This window comes from Anguilla rostrata, chromosome 1 (assembly GCF_018555375.3).
Source record: "Anguilla rostrata isolate EN2019 chromosome 1, ASM1855537v3, whole genome shotgun sequence".
Taxonomy (NCBI): domain Eukaryota; kingdom Metazoa; phylum Chordata; class Actinopteri; order Anguilliformes; family Anguillidae; genus Anguilla; species Anguilla rostrata.
Genome location: NC_057933.1, coordinates 11,272,298 through 11,290,235, shown reverse-complemented (window position 1 = coordinate 11,290,235; position 17,938 = coordinate 11,272,298). Strand labels below are relative to the sequence as shown.

General features: G+C 38.7%; 1 protein-coding gene and 1 long non-coding RNA gene across 5 annotated transcripts in view; both read right to left on the bottom strand.

Moving 5' to 3' along the window:
- LOC135248002 (uncharacterized) overlaps positions 1-7,151 on the bottom strand; it is a 29,724-nt gene extending 22,573 nt beyond the window's left edge. For 2 of the 3 annotated variants that reach the window (XR_010328345.1, XR_010328344.1), the window contains exon 1: positions 6,301-7,120. This is a non-coding gene — a long non-coding RNA (uncharacterized LOC135248002). Of the gene's footprint in view, positions 1-6,300 lie in introns of all 3 variants that reach the window. The other variant, XR_010328343.1, reaches the window with a different exon arrangement.
- Positions 7,152-12,170: 5,019 nt separating this feature from the next.
- dicer1 (dicer 1, ribonuclease type III) overlaps positions 12,171-17,938 on the bottom strand; it is a 30,877-nt gene continuing 25,109 nt past the window's right edge. For both annotated transcript variants that reach the window (XM_064322031.1, XM_064322023.1), the window contains exon 29: positions 12,171-16,809. In XM_064322031.1, the coding sequence (XP_064178101.1) occupies positions 16,644-16,809 (166 nt within the window). In that variant the 3' untranslated portion in view covers positions 12,171-16,643. The remainder of the gene's footprint in view (positions 16,810-17,938) is intronic.

The following is a 17,938-nucleotide window of genomic DNA, read 5'->3' as shown; positions in this document are numbered from 1 at the left end:
AGGGTATTTTTATATCTATGCAATGCAGAATTTTATATGCAGTAAAGCTGAAATGTGACAGACAGAGTAAGAAAATACTGTAGATCAAGACTATTGCTATCTGTTAGGAATACGTAGCTTAAAGTAACACTAATTCTCCTCCAGCTTAGAAAGTACTATTTTGACAAACAAAAAAGACATGAAGAAAGGTTGTCGATTGCAGAATAGGACATTCTCTCTCACGTGTCAGAAAAACTAAAAAGAAAAGTCTCACGGTCATGGCATTACTGATCAGAATATAGGCTATAGTCCAATGGCTAAGCTCAATCACAACAATCACACTGCATGGTGTCATCAAGCCAAGAACACAGCCTGACTCTGGATGTATAAAAAAGCTCTTGAAGTTTGAAACCTGTGCAACACTTGTGTAACAAAGACACAGATACATTTTTATTTGCCAACCTTTTTTGTATGCATATAATAAATTTCCTATTTGTAGCACTCTCCTGAAACACCGCTATCTACTGCTGAGGTACAATTAAAGGATTGTATGTGCCATGGTCAGTTCTTTGAGTCCATAGCAGTGAAACACAACTGGATTATCCTCACTGAGATACTACTGTCCTCCAATCCTCCAGTAGGTGCTAGTGTTGAAGTCAGCCTTTATTCAGGAAAAAGTGTTTCTGTCTTGTAGGCAAGTGCAGTGGTGCAATAGAGGCCAAAGATAGCAGACCACTGAAAAGGAGATCACAAACAAGAGCAGCCTATTTAAGAAATGCAGGCTGCAGTAACATAAGTAAAAACTCCAACCAATGAAAAAATTAAATTGCTAAAATGGGTGCATTTTGCATCATTTTCAAAAGACTGACATTACAGGAATTTAGCAGAAACTTATCCAGAGTGACTTACACAAATTTTACATAGCATTTACATTTGCATCCATTTTTACAGCTGGATATGTACTGAAGCAATGTCGGTTAAGCACCTTGCTCAAGGGTACAACAGCAGTGTCCTACCCGGGAATCAAACCAATTTAGGAATCAAACCAAAAAATGTGTTGCCAAAAATACCCTGAACAAAAAGTGACATTCCACCACTTGCCTCTAAAAAGAAGCCATCTGTGATATTTCCAAAGAGAAACATAAAGCTTAAATAAATAGTAAAATGCTCACGATATGCCTTGCCAAAAGCATATAAACTAGATAAAAGGCAAGATTAGAAGCCCTAGTGCTTTTTTTAAACCCAAAGTGCTGAATTGTATTCACAATTGTATTTGACTTGTGTTCACAAATCAAATTAGACAATTAAATGTTCCTCTGTGACTCATTAGAAATATTAAAGGAATTAATAGATAGCAACAGATCCATATTTCAAAGAGACTCAAATAATCCTGAACAGCTTTAGAGGCCTACCAGCAGAAGACTGCCAAGTTTGCCAACTTGTGGTCATCTATGCTAGAGGCAATTACCAATGTGATTTATTCACTTTGCCCCTTTTTGAACCTGCTACATGCTATTTTTCAGGATATTTCGTGTGTTTTCTTTCCGATAACTATATCCACAATTCTAGGTGATGTTATTTTAATTGGAAGGCAGTTCAAAAAGGTAGAAGTAACTAAAACGACAAGTACAAAGTGATGGGAATCCTACATTAAAGGTAATCACACGGGTAACACCAAATCTGAAGCAGATTTCGAGTATTTATGTTATTTTCTGTGACTTTAAACAGTATTGTGCAATTACAAGCCTGAGACTTTCTTTGCCCATTCAAGGCTTATTTCATGCCTTTTACTCTGTACTGTAAATTCATTTTCTATGGTTGAAGAGACCTGTTTTTATAACCACGCTTGTTGACACATCAGTGTGCTGCCACACAGAACAGTGATTGGGACCATAACTTGACTTCTCGCTGTTGCAGTGCATTTCAAGTCTCTGACAGACTGAGAGTTAAGATGTTCTGAATTAGATTTGAATTACAACCACTAAATGCCCCTGTCAAAGCTAATTATGCCTGACACTAGCCATATACATTTAGCGGACTTGGTCTTATAGACGGCACACAGCTTAAACAAAGACATACTCCAAAGACCTACCCCAAATAGTCAAAGTATAATAGGCTAATAGAGATGCATTTCTTGTCTAAGAATGCTAATCCACATTTTCCCTTCTACTTTTACTTGCAAATAAAGCCAATGGAATATTTTAGTCGGTTTCAGATAGAAAGCATATACTTAGCCAAATTTAAGAAAGCTGTTTTTATGTTGTGCTTGAGCAAAGGGTGAAAGCCATAAAAATGGTTCTTCTATTGTTGTGCAACCTAGAAACTAAACTTGTGTCTGTTTAACATTGTTTTTTTATACAAAAAAAGTTTAGTGTTTAGTTTATAATAGGAAAATTTTTATAAATGAAAATCAAAGGAGAAAAATTATGAGACATGGCTGAAACAAAAAACATACGTAATTAATATTTTTTGACAATTTAAATGAATAAATAAATAATACTATACAGTATTTCATAGATTGAACAGTCCAAAAAAAATTGTTAACCCCTCCGCTCCCCCCCACCCCCAAATTTTGTATATTAAATAGAAGGTTTGTTGACTGTTGATGACATGGCCCAGTGTACAACTGGGAATCTTTAAAGATGTGAATCACTACGACTCAGTCAGCTGCAGATGCTTAAACTTGAATATTCTGACGCAATAATTGCCAAGGGGAGTGAGCACTGAATCTAAAGATATCCTTTTGCCTTTGCCGATTTATAAAAATAAAAAAAGAAGAGAAGAAACGCTCGATAAATTAAAATTCTTGCGTGAAATGGTGAAAATAAACAGCATGCCTGGACCAGCATCAACAATTCGCAGGGAGTGCTCTGCAGTTTCTCAGACCCGCGACTCCCAACAGTGTGGCTGTGTGAGTCGGCCTCTTTCGTGAAGCCAGGTGTGAATGGTTCACCTTTGGGGAAAAGTTACCCTCGCTCCTGCTCAAAGCAGGCCCTTTTAACAGTCCTCCAAGCGTGCACAGTTTGAAGAGATTATTCACAAATGCACGCTAAGGGAAGTACGCTAAAATAAAGGGTTATTATACTGTGTGCACTGCAAGGTTAGTTAAACACTCCCTGCACATCATCAAGAATAACATCCATGCTACATTCTCTTTAGCCCTTGTTTGTAGTGATTGCACTAATACAGCTACATGGTTACCTAGGATTTTGTTATGCTATGTTATTGCCTACACTATGGGTCAAACAACAATATATTCAAAAACGTTCATGTTAAGTTCCACACATCAGCCAGGAGTCATACTTACTTACTTAAAAGTATGTCAATTAATCATGCTTACTGTGACCTTCCAGATTCAGTTTAGAGGCTCGGTGCAATTTGACTCTTGTCGCGGGTCCAAAAACACCTCATTATAATCCACAGTTGCCCCCCTCACCCTAAACCCATGGTGCCCATTTCATGACGCAAACTAAACTCACTTTTCCCAGTGACACTCTGTTAAGCCTCCTTCGCCAGTGACCAGGAGGGAGAATGAACTCCCACTCTCTATTTATAGATATACATTACATACCAGGTGCAAATTGGGTTATTCAGTAATATATACAGTGTAATGGCCCATGGGTCCTAACCTGGCCTATGAGGCATGTTTAACAAAACAGATACTGAGCTTAATGCTCAGTAGTTATTATCAAGGGTGGGATTAGACTGGGATTTGGCCGGTCATAAATATCCCACAGTTTCATTAAATACCCACAGCACAGTAACACACACCACAAAACAGATACGTTTGTCCAATTACACACAAAGAAACATATCTGTAAAAATCAAGCTTGCTAAACGGTCTTTCTCAAGACCGTCAGACCAATGAAGGAGTTTTGGGACTTAAAGTATTGTCTGGATGACCTTGCAGCTGAAACCACTTTATTAGAGGTCCCAAAATTGCAGCCTTTCAGACTTTAAACAGCTCAAATCACCAGTAAGTTGTTGTGGGTTCAGCTTACAGTGTTGTCCGAGAGATGTGGTTGCCATAATTAACATTGGTGCTTTTGGGGCATTCTATAAACAACCACTTGTGATCTAAGAAGGATTAAGGTATCTAAATTAATTCAGGATCAAAATATATCCAAATAAGGCCAGCTGTCCAAAAAGGTTCTTTTTTTTTAGCGCTGAGGACAGGGACAAAAATCATATAATTTTCTTTTTATTTCTTTTGGGCATAATTATGACTTTTGAATGCTGTTAGTTCAGAAATATACATAAAAAATGAAGTGACTGTTGAGCAACACTGTTAGATGTCCATCTGTCAGACTGCATTTTATTGCATGTTTTCACCAGAGCCATCTCAACCGGTAAACCTTGAGCATACCTCCATCTCTACAGAAGGATAAATGATCTGGCTAGCTGTAGGCCTGTCCATTTATTTAACCTGCCTACCAACATATGTGGGCCTCACACAACAGCACGCGTTGCAAATCAATCCAATATTTGGATTCGGCAGCACTGAAATGGAGCTCCTTTAATACACTACAAAAAAGCTCTATAATAATACTGTAATATTATACAATGGCTTATTTTTCTTTCAAATAACGCATGTGTCATGTAAAGTGCCCCTTACAAATGGCGAGTCGGGGTATTTGAATGTGTACCCACGTCTGGACTGAGAACAGACATTGAAAATCTGTCCCAGGCTCACAGATCTGCTCCCCCTCAAAGGTTTTTTTAAAAAAAATAATAAAAAATATGTAACTTGGATGAAAGACTTGAATATCAGATTATCATCAAGTAGTGCAAGATCCCCATATTTTGCAAAAGATTTTGGTATTAAATCTCTGCTTCAAAGTAGCTAATTACGCTAAGTCCTGATTTCATGGTCACGGCTGTATTGTGTTACCAATCACAGCAACTATACATAGAAAGCTGTGGGTTTTTTTTAAGGATAGGGAAGGGATGTTGTGGCTTATCTTCAAGATATTGATGTCATCGACACAGTGCACAGCTAAGTCCTGCTCCACGAAGCATTCCAGAAGAACAGTTTCAAAGACTTGCGTATTTATATTACCAGTAAGAAAACAAAACAGTTATTTTATCATCTTGTCTTGAATGTTAATGCAGAGTTCTGTCCTGTTATTGCTGACTGCGTAAGTACATAAAAGAGCAACTTATTTAATGATTAACATATTTGCAGATTCACTACTAGCAGTGATTTACACCCCCACCCCACAGCCCATAATCAAGAGTCACAGACATCTTGTTGCCATAGTCAGTCCTGTGGTTCTCCGCCATTTACACTGCAAACATGATACGGCAACAGAAAAATGTGAAGTTATCAATTCTTAATTGAAACAGACACCACAATTGCTGTAGCCTAATCTCTGAAGTGCACAATTATTTCATTTTTTTTTTTTTTTTTTAAATCATGCATATCTGACTGCACAGTATTTTGAAAGTTTTGTATGTCGGTTTTGCCTGCACATAATTATATGCACAATCAAGTTTTTATTTACGTTATTGCTCACTGATGGTATGTCAAAAGTATTTTCTTGAATGGTTAAACAAGTTGTTTGTTGTACTCTAAGGAGTTTGTTGAAGTGATATGAGCTTTTCATTAATAATTTGATTACTTTGTCCTAATTTCACTTCGGCATATGCATTTTGTAATAGGTTCCATTGTCAAAAACATAAAACAGATCCCAAATGTGTGCCAAGTCACCAAATTTCTCTACATGCAGTAAAGGGCCCACAGTTTGGGGCATTTGTCCATTTAGCAGTGTGTAATTTCTGGATAGCAGGGTTTGTGGAATCCCCTGAGGGTAATGTGGTGTTTGCACGCAGTTCAAGGCCACAGAGCATCCCTCACTTAGAGGACGCTTTCAGGCAGGAAGGATCACGACGTCTTATTTAAACACAAACAAATCATGTCCTTCCATTTTATCCCTACCCACCACATCTGGTCCAAATGAAGCGGGGATCAACACTTCTGCCATAGTTGACAGCTGTAAGCACAACCATGCCGTTGTCGCTTTTGTTTTTACAACCTCCCCGTGACCAAATATGACTGGGGCTGATTTTTGACAAACATATTCTACTCCACTAGCCTACATCAGCTGTCCTTTAGAGACTGTTAGATTACGCTTTTTGCCGTTATCTTCACCGCAAATAACCTATTTTACACACGCTAATTGACGAAAGCGTCTTCTGCTTATAATGTTGTATTTAACAAGTCCCTTAACACATACTAGGGATAAAAGTGTAACGTAGCCGTTGTAAAAGTAGCCACGAGGGACTAAGCCCCTTGGTACTAGCCAAGGGGTAGACTTTTACCTTCAAGCTTGCCGCAGGCGCGCTGGATTGCGTCAGTCTTTATGCTCCGTCTCCGGCCTTGAGCTGCTGCCTCCTTTTGCGTTAGTCGTCGCGCTTTAATCTCTTAATTGCAGTCTGACTTGGCAGAAATAATGAAACCAACACGCACTGGAAATAAGGCTGTCTGAGAAATACCCGGCACGCGGTCAGGCTGGGTGGACCTGTCCGTCCACGGCTTCTCCAGGCATTTTCCGTCGTAATTAGCTAGCCAACACTGGGCAGGGGCAGGGGCAAGCACAGCTGCTTAGTATCACTCCTCCACTAACACATTGTTCCTGGTTATGTATCGAGTCCGACGTATGCTACATGGGGAATCACCCAAAGGGGAATATTTAATTCCACGGTTTATCTCATAGTTAGTTAGAGACAGATAAACAATATTCACTGAGTGTGACAGGAGAAGGGAGGAAGGCCAGTTGACAAAGTTATACTCCGAACAATCTCAACTAGTGTGGCCAAGTTTGAGGAGCACGTCACATAAAAATTCAGAGTGAGAGAAGGCCTATAGGATAGGAGGCTAAATTCCACAGCCGATTGTCAATGATGTGAGCTTTTGAACCATGAATCATACGGCTGGAACTTTTTATCCAACCTAGTGCATGCTCATGATGCGAAAAACCAATGCATTTCCCTTCGGTGTTTCTTAAATTATCATTTGAGTGTGATGAAAACCGACTATCCGGTATGCATATACATTTTTGTTTCCAGCGTGGGTTAATTCCTCAGTGATTTCTCTGTTTCATTTCCTGTTCTCCCACACAATTCAATCAGCAATATGGGTCTCAGCAACCCAAAGTATAAACTCTGGGAAAAGAAAGAGAAAAAACCTCTAAAAGGCTGAAGCGAATGTACATCAGTTACACTATATACTACGCAATTTCCCAGTATGCATCAGCACATTTTGTTTATATATGCACTTGTCACCTAATGTAGCCTACATATACGGTGAGTTTTTATTAGCCCCTAGGGGTTTCCTCCTCACCTGCACATTATTTTTAGAACCTTATTATATTTTCCTGTCTGTTTCACCTGTTTACTTTACGTATATATTTTTGCAGTTGGTGTGTGTGCATGTGAAAAAGACGTTCGTGCCATGCAAAAAAAAAAAACTGAATTCTCTGGAAAAACAAAAGCGTTTTTCGTTTACCAACATAACGTTAGCAATGCATTAACCACATGAAGATTTTAAACAGCAATAGTTCCCGAGGCGACATTTATAGTCTGAATGAAAACGTTCACGAAGTAGGCTATAGCCTACTCACAAAACCAAACGCAAACAGAAAAAAGTGCCCGCACAATACTGACATGCACTCAAATACATAAAAAAAATAGCATAAGCAATAAAGGAAATCACATAGGCAACAATTTTAGGGTCAAATTTTAGGGCAACAAACCGGAGATTTTGAAAGCTACAAATCTTTATGCATAGTCTACTGACTAAAGTGGATGCACCTCTAAAAACGAGTTGGTAGCATTTATGAGAAGTCTGTTTCCATTAGCCTACGAGAAGACACGCATAGTGCGGAACACACAGCTATGCGGGAGACTCCAATCAATGTAGATCACTCGGGTTATAAATAATCCCCCTATAGGCCTACTCGACTTCATTGCTTCTATTCTATTCAAGAGCTACAGTTCTCCCGTGCGTATTGTCATTAAAGGCTGTATATGAGTTCCACACAGACAACATATTTCTCATTTAAGGCAAATGAGCAGGGCATGACTACTGCCCTAAGCCGCTGTCATTATTCAGACCCGAAAACAGTGGGTGCCAGTTAAGGCACAGTTCAGAAGACAATCACTTCCCCCAAACGGACAAAATAGAGAAACCAAAATGTTTTTTTCCCTTTAATTATTGGGTTCCTCGGTTCTCGAGTTGTCACGCTGTTTGAAGTCCCACTGCCCAAAATTAATTTTAATATTTCCAGTGTTGCTTATATAAAGTACATCGAAATCAGGGGGAAAGAGAGGCTGGTTGCGGAAACCTTTAGACTGGTGATCAATTAGGCCCACTATAACTAAAGAGACAATTGCTTCTTGTGTATGCGTGTACAAAAGTATCTAGGCTACTTATTTTATTTGTCGAATTTCAAGGTAAATAAGGTTGTGAGTCTGTAGATAATCTTACAGTTTTTCAGTGTGATCATATAGGAATGCCAGGCTACAGTGACGGCCTGTAGGCTATTGCGCGATAAAATAATGACATATGACACCGTAAATTAATATGACATGACACCCGTTTCATTTGCAGATTTCTCTCTTTTCCTTTTTCCTTTGTCCAAACACAGAAATTTTCAGTGCGACTGCATTTACATTCCACACAACAACAGACTCTGCAATGACAGGAATGTGGGATATGAGGTCATTGTATTTATAATTATTTTAGTAATTCATGTTAAATACATTGTGATCTATACCGGTGTCGTTTCTAGTATCGCCTCTCTTTTAATCAGGGCATGGTGTATAAATACCGGGCGACGTGTACAACTGCGTAGGTATATTTGCACCTAGTATGGCGATTCATTTCTCAACTCGGGAGGAAAATGGTATTTGACACATAATCTTGGCACAATGCTCAACCAACCATTTAATACGTTTGTCTCAACTTTGTGCCACAAGGATTTCGACTGGTTGTTACACGTGACTATTAAAACACAATCAAAACGTGTTTATATGGGTCTCACTTACCTACCACCACTGCCCGCTGCAACAAAACCCCGACTTTTCCCGCTTGCACCCGTACGTCTTCCTCTCGCTCTTATCTACTTAGCCTCTGTAAAAGGTAATGTCAGTGAACACTTATTGATAGGCCATCGCAGGCTTCTATCATTAGTTATTGTATCAATATAATATCAGTAACCACAATATCATGTAGAAGACCCTAAACTCCATTCTTATCACATGCAACACAAATAAACACACACCTCTCCAAACAACCGATTATCATAAATCTCTTCATAAATGGAGAGGAACTGGGATGTTTATCAGCATATCAGGATTTATTTCCTGTTGAGACAGTTCGTAAAGACAACAGGATTTAATGCTGTAACAGCCCATTAATGTTTTAATGGAGTGGTAATAATCTTTCTTTTTTACAATACGCCTTTCAGATGCAGCAATAAACCTAATGACCAGAAATTATATATATATAGTTATATACCAACGTGTATATTATTATTTTTTGGTTAAAGCAAACAAATTTTCCACAATTAAAAAGGAAAACCAGATGTACAGTCACTGATCGTCTGCTAAAAGGCGGTCTAAGGTGAACACAGGCGTGTCGGTCTTTACCACGGGTTCTTTGGGTGACTGCGGATTTAAACACAGACGTGGGGGCAGAAGACTTTTCCCGATCGGCCGATAACTTTCTTTCCTTTCGATGGGGCCGTTTCTTTGGCTGCCCCAGTATCGTCCACGTCAGGGCGCGGAACTGGATCTAATTACGAGTGAAGAACCGCAGACCCTCTCTCGTGCTGAAAGGCCATCAGTAAACCCGCGCATTAATAACCCATCTGTGTGCTGTACATTGTAATTGTCAGACTGCAATTTACTGTAATCCTCCAATGAAAAACGGAGGAGAGGAAAGGCGGGGAGCGGCTGCGCTCCCATTCGAGCACCGTGCGCAACCCCTGGGTCGAAAGAGAGAAAAACAAGATGCGGAGGCTAAAAGGGCAAGTTGAGTAAGCGTGTGCGCTGAGTGACAGACAGTTTAGTGCTAGCAAGGGACCCGTGCTTGAAAGGTCAGTGAAAAGCTTTGGCAACGAACAGCAGAGAAACAATGAGCCCACTGCATATTTATTCGTCATCTCTTTGTTTTTACAGCGAGGAGAATAAATGACTTGAATGACGCCGGGCAAGCCTGCACATTGTCAACACAGGTAATAAGTCATTATTACCCCCCATTCCCACACTCGCCCCATCAACAAATCAGACTAACCTAGTCGAAGGTAAAGAGAGGAACCGTTATTTGCATTCCGCTTGTCAGAAAAATCAAATCCTCTTTCCTACGACTTCCCCTCACTTACATAAACTTAACCCACAATAGTACTTCTTTGCCAGTTATCCACATTTACAAAGCTTTGTAAAGGTTAGTGTCTGCTGTTCCTAGAACCCAATCCCTCTAAACCATCCCAGGTGGTTCTCCCTGCGCATTTAATCAAGGGAGGCCTATTACTTTTAAATAAGATTACTCTGACAATGTCTACAATTGCGTTTACCTTCTCTCTCTTTATATAGGCCTACATAAGCACAGCAAGGACTTTTTTTTTTCTCCTCTTAAAAAAATGGTGGGCCTAATAAATATTTCTACACGACATCTCTGGAGAAACTTCAAGGCATGCCCGGTGCAATACGCATGGTGCCACTGACAAACTTCAAAACGAACACGTTTGAAAAAGATCTTGAAACTGCCTACTTCATCTTACGCCGTAGGTTTAAACACGTTGTGCACCATCAGGGTTCAGAAGGTGACTATAAATAGAGAATTGTCTGCTGGTTGGCATCAGTATATGAATAAATTGGTCTATTGTCCCCGAGTGGCCCCAACGTACATAAATACATATTAATAATTTGCAATGTAAGGTCCAGAAGGAGTGCACCATAAATTTCAATGATAAAGACTGGTTCAATCAGAGTTAACTTCATGCAATAACAGCTTTGAATAAATTGGATCCTAATGCAATGTGTCCTTAACTTTGAGCAGCTAATCCAAGTTGCTCGATCTTTTTGATTCAGATAAACACAATTTAAATTAGGAAAAAAAAGCAGTATGTGCGAAAAACGAACTCAAAACACATTTCAGCATATCGCAGTCCCATTCAAGAGGGCCATATATTGCATATACTAAACTGCTACAAGAAATTCTAAAAATGATTCGCAACCATGTAGTTTGTCATATGTAGGCGGGTCAGTATTGAATCTTTAATGGACTGTTGCACCATATGGAAATGGTTGATGCATTGTAGTTTAGATAACATTAGTGCAATCCAGAGAACATCTACCTTCCATTTCGTTAGTAATTTAAGTCTGAACGACAATTGTGGGGATTATCCCAAATCACTGAATATCTTTAAACCCATTTAATGCCACTGGTTTTATTGTATTCTATTGTTTACAGAATTATAAGAGATACAGTTATACCACAATTGGTGAACAAATGCAACATTTCAAAATAAATCAGAAAGACCAGCATTTATTTTTCAACTCAGAGGAACTCCACTCCTATTCCTTACTCCCCTTCTGCCTGCCAAACTGAAATCTAGACTAATTGTGCAAACATAAAATTGCACACACACACATCGTAAAAGTTCTGTGAGAGTAAAAATATACACATATATATTTTAATACCAACTTCATATTATTATATAGACCTGTGTTGTAATGTGACTCAAATGTGTACCATGCTTTCAGAGAAAGTCTCATTACAGCCCCAAAACACTCATGAACTGTGGCTAGTTAATTCATAATATTAGGAAAACACTGACGTAACAATCTGCTACTTACCCAACAATCCCTAGTTAATCCCGGTCGTTAACATTTGATGGGTTATATTAAATTCAAGACGTACAGTAATTTGTAACCCGATCACAGGATAATGCGTCCATTTTGAATGAATACAAATGAAACCCTGGTTAAGAGTACAGCTGGGTCTGCCGTGCAGTGAAATGGCTGGCTGGGGGACAGTTAGTTCTGAACTGCTGACTTAACTGTAACTTCACGGGTCATGAGTTTGATCAGTGATCAGGCCACAACAGTTGCAAAGATCACAGAGCACCGTACAAGATCTAAAACACAATGGAGTTAATGAACACAAAAACGTGTAGAGCCAGAGATGAACGACCATACCATAACTTTATTGTAGATATATTCAGCTACAATTGTTACAAAAAAGAAAAAGAATATTAAAGGTATTTGTGATCCATAAGGTGCAGACCGCAAACCTCTGCAGCACAGTTACAGTATGAATGAGAAGAATTTCATGTCCCTTAAAAATTGCTGCAGGATATGATGGCCCACAATTCCCCATTTATATCAACACATAACTCATTCCATTCTGCTGGAACGCCATCAGCTGGGACCAAAGTTCTCACAAACTCGCTGCCGAAAGCACATTTTCAACCCGCTTCCCCAAAGAGCAACTTGCTGCTGATACGAGTGCATTTGTTTTTTAAGGTATTTTCTGAGATCCGAGGCTTTTTTTTTCTCTTCCTAATTCAGCTTATGTTCTTTACCTAAAGGAAAAAGGTGACACTTTTCTGATGTACCAGCCCTTTTTTTTTTTAAACTGTAGTGGCTGACAAATGGCTTCACTAAAAAAAGGACAAAAAAAGAGGGGGGGGGTGAGGGTGGAGGAATTCTACAAAAACCCTCTATTAACACTTGTGGAAGTCAAGTTCAATCGACGCCCCACCCTCACTGACAAAAGGAAGATGACTTAACAGAATCCACGTCGTTAATATGGCAGGATTGACTATTTTGAGGGAATTTTTTTACAATTTAATATTCAAAGTATCACATTAAGGCAGGATATCATTGAATACACAATGCGTATATTTTGACCCAGATTATTGAGATCACCTACTTCTGTTCTACAGTGTATTTAACAACAGATGAGAACCTGCAGGCACATTGTATCTTTTCAATCACCTTTTCTTAAAAAGAAAAAAAAACACAATTGTAAAATACCAGCAATTGAAACAGCAGCAAGTCCAACACCACAAGTCATTCCTCTAAACGTAACGGCATCATATATATAATTTTTCTTTTGAAATGAGGTAAAGCATGGTGCCCAAGTGCAATGCTTATTTGTGCTACATGTACAAACAAAAGCAAACAAAACAAGAACAAAACAATTATCCGCCAGTACGAAACTGTTAAATTGAGTCTGCAGCAAGTACAAGAGGACTACCTTACATCTAAAATCAAACAATGATAAATCATGGTTATTTATCAAACAATGTTGGAGGAGGTTCATTCCAAGGGATTTCAGTCTGGCTTGAATGTCAATTTAATGTGATACAGTCCTTTCATTCTTTCTCACAAAAAAGAACAAAAAAAGAAAATAAAAAAATCACTACGTGTATGCATGTGTGGCACCATAAAGTGATTTCACATTCTTTTAACGTAATCCTCAAAAAAAATTATTACTGAAAATAATAAACACGAAGATGGGTTTTTTTCCCAGCGGAGAGATTTGGAAAAGGAAATAAAATTTTTTAAATTAATGTTAAACTGATGTTATATTTGAGGGTAAAGTGTACAGATACAGATGGTGTGAATATCAAGGTTTGAACAATTCATTCCCGATGTTTCCATCACACACTGACTTGAGGTCATCACATGGGATCATTTCATCAGCTGTTACCGAGCGGAAAAGTGAAACCCAAACACAGTTATAAGCAATAGTTCCTTGTTGTAAATGCACAAGATTCCATGTAACAATGCAAGAAGGGTCGCTGAACTCACACCCAGGAAACAGAACCAGATTGCAACGATATTTGAGGATTAAAAATTTGATTCATTTTTTTATTTTATTTTTATTTCAATAAACAGTAGCTGAAATTCTTGTCACAGGCCAAATGACAACCTGAGATCACCTGAACAATGATCCACACATGGTTGAGTTTATATGCTTTATTTTTTCAAGAATAATTGGTTGAAAAAAATAAATGAGGGAATCGGCTGAATCGGTTTTTCAGGCATTTTAGTATGCGATTATTTACATTGCCGTCCAATACGCAATAATTTGTATGGCACCGGAACAATTAGTTCCCTTGCACACACAGGCTCTCGCCCATGTGCCCTCGCAGACGTGCACGCACGCACACACGCGTGCGCACACACACTGATTGGCTCTTTACGGACTGCTGAAAAACGTTAAGAATCATCAGCTGTGAGATTTTACTTGGAATTAGTAAGACAAAAGGCACTGTTTTTTATTTTTTATGTTCTACTGTCAAAAATATGTCATCGATAAGTGCATTACAATTACTCGTGTGGGAATGTTGATTTAGTGCAAAGTGTAATAAATGCGTCAAAATATGGATATCACAGTAAAAAAACTACAGTATTTTGAGACACTGCCATAAATATTTGTCAGCTTGCAGTCTTGTCCAGGAATACGCACAATTTTATTAATACATCTAAATAATAAGACATAGTATGAGTCAATGAACAGAGTGCAGTGTGTTCTGAGGTAGCAGCACCCTTGAACATCTAGACTTTGCCATATATCTGACAAGAATAAAGTCCTACCAGGCATTAATATGATACCAGGTATAAGAAGCTCACCAGGAAAAAAAAATGCCCCTTAAAAGTTGTAAGTCATTATTTTGAGCATGGCAGGACAATATCTTGTTTATATCAATTTGGCTCTGGAAGCAATAAATTACACATTTGTTTGAGGCAATGGGTGGTGTTGCCCTGTGTTTATCTGGGAAGAACTTAAAAGTAGCAAAACATTAAGTCTTTTTGGGTGGCAGAAGAAGGTCGGGCTTTTCTTCAACGTGGACACGCCCTCGTGAGATGCAGCGAGCAATTGGCTTTCCTAGATTAGCGTTAAGCGACCCTTTTCCATCACACAGACAACTTTGCAAGAGAAAATAAGCAGAACAGAAGCGCCTAGCTCAGGTTTATGTGCAGGGAATGCCTTTCACAGCTTTCCCCCAAAACTTCAAGCATAATAAATCAAACAGAAAATGAAACAAAATAAAAATAATAATAATTGCAGCTAACCTCTACAGACTGATTGCTGATGGGAAGGACAGCCAAACCAACAGATTTAAAGGTAAAATAAAGAGGTATTATAGTTACAGTGCAAAAAAGATGAGAAATTCAAGCTTAATACATAACACATAGCACCAAAAAAAAAAAAAAAAAAAGAATATGCATGCAAATAACTGAGGTATTCAAGTGAAGAGAGCCTAATCATACTAAATTAAAAAAACAAAAACATTTAGGCTAAAAAAAAAAGAAGCTGACAAAAATGAGCCCGAACTAAAACAAAGGCTGGTTTTCAGATCCACAAATCAGAATTCTTACAGTTTACTTCACATATGCAACCCTATAGCACTGCAATGGTGGCAACTTTGGTAAGTGAAGTATGAATGCAATCAGAGAACATTAATAAGAATCTTGCGTATACTAGAGTGTAAAGGTGCTCCGTTTTCCTATAGAAGTATCCAATTCTTACAAAATCTGCAGCATATTTCCCAGGTGATATGTCTTCTATTGTTATTTTATCAAAACTAAATAGTTCAGTCAATGGAGACATTTAATGCTCTTTTATGACCATTAATTGAAAACACAACTGTTCTTGGTATCAAAAGACATTTACTGAAACCCAAGTGTCAACGTAAAGTCATAATAGACATTTAATATCTCTTTCTCTCTGTCCATATGGTAGCTCTATAACGCAGTTATAATCCATCCAGTTGGCTTATAATACACAGCTACACAAACATGCATCCTCGAGTGCTGTAAAAACAATTTTCACTACAGTGAATGGGAATGTTGAAATCCATTTTACAGGAGATATATGAAGAAGGGTTTTTCTCTTTAAGGCCAAAAAACCCCACATTTTGTGTTTAAACGCATTTCCTGTAGTAGTTGGTTACGTATATATTCATATATTTATTTATTTATATATATATTTATGATTTGGTGTGCATATGACAAAATGTTCACCGCTCACATAATCTAATCAAGTCTAAACAAAACGGACCCTAATAAAACAAGTGCAATAATGATTAAGTTTGCCATTTCAAGACAACAGATGTCAAATGGAGGACAACACTGGCTCTCTCCCCGGTCTCCTCCTAGCTCGTCTGCCACAGCGTTTTAAACTGCTTTAAACCTGGCACTAGTGCACAGACTGAGGAATTTAGCGTTTTTATTATTCAGTTTATACCTTTGTTTTAACTATGTACAATCTAAATCTACTTAAGCATAAACCTCTTTACCCACTAACACGACAAAGAGCTTCATTAGAAATCAAAACAAAAAGAAAAAAACAAAGCGGGACCTGACCTTTCGTTCGTAACACTTGCTAATGTTAATAAAGCACTCTCGTGATTAAACAAAGCCGGGAAGGAAATGAAGAAAAGATTGTGTTTGCGCAAAAGTAAAACCCAAAGTGAAGTTTTTTTTTGTTATTTTTTTTTTTTTAAACTTTACTAACATTTGCCAATCTTTTTTTTCCCCCATTATTCAAGCGATAAACTTTTTTAATGGTTTGTTTTTCCGGTTGTTTAGGACGTTGTCACCTTTGATGGCTGGTCCTGGCAGCAGGCCGAGGCGTGTGCAGCTCAGCTGTTCTGGACCTGAGGTTGATTCGCTTTGAGGCTACGCAGGGCCCGCCGTGCTGCGGCGGACTTGGCGATCCTGTAGCTGCGGCCCACGCCTTTGAACTTGCCCTTGCCCACGACCTCAACCGTCACCCGCACTTTGCCATCGTACGTCCTCTCCGCCGGGCTGGGGGAAATCGGGAAAAACACAAACGTCAGATTTTGATTCATCGCCAGGTTCCGTTTGAGCTATCGCTCAACTGTTTTATGGTCATGATTTTTTGGAGATGCTTTGCACCTGAAAGATATATCATGATTATACAGTATGCTTCATGAGCCAAAAAAAGAAAGCAAGAAAACGAATACATTATACTATGCAGGCCCAGCACATTAAGTAGGCTGATGCTATACTGGTGAATGAAGACTCAACCTTAGTCAGGAGAGAAACAACAGAGCTCCCATGTAGTCATGATACCCTGAAGTTCAAATCAACAGCTTTGCTGCATACATTTTATTGCCTTCATGTTTAAGTAGGTTTTCTGGAGACCCACAGCAAGCAATTACTGCCAAATCTTGCCAAGTGCAGAAATCCAGAGGAAAAGCAGCAAAACAAAAATAAAATAAAAATATTAAGGGTGTTCAGAGAGGCCACTACCTGTATTTGTATCGCTATTTGTTGACAAAGCAAAATTATTTGTATTCGGACAAAAAGGAGTGGGCGTCCTATCAACAAAGTAGGCATGACTTCACAGGAAAAAAGTAAAAACTTCTTAGTTTTTTTGTCAGTGACACTCCTATTGTAGTGATATTAAAACATTAAAGTCATTGTTGTGCAATAACCCATTATAATAATGAAGTGCAACCACAGACTAAAAGACCCTGCAGAGTTCTGGAAAAGGGTCTTGTGGACAGATGACACCAAGATTCACTTGTGTGGCAAGAGCGTGATGGCAAAAGCAAAGTGTGGAGGCCAAAAGAAACTGCCCAAGATCCCCTCATCTGTGAAACATGGTGATGGGGGTGTTAAGGTTTGGGCATGTATAGCTACTACAGGTGCTGTGTCACATGTCTTCACCAATGATGTACCCTCTCATAGCAGCAGCACAATGAATTCTGAATTCTGAGTACAAAAGCATCTTATCGACTCAAGTTCAACCGAATGCCTCCAAACTCATTGGAAGGCGCTTCATCCTACAGCAAGACAATGATCCCGAAAATACAGTTAAAGCAACAAAGGAGTTTTTCAAAGCCCGAAACAGGAATATTCTTAACCAGGCTAGTCATTCAACCAATCTGAATCCAATTCAGCATGGGTT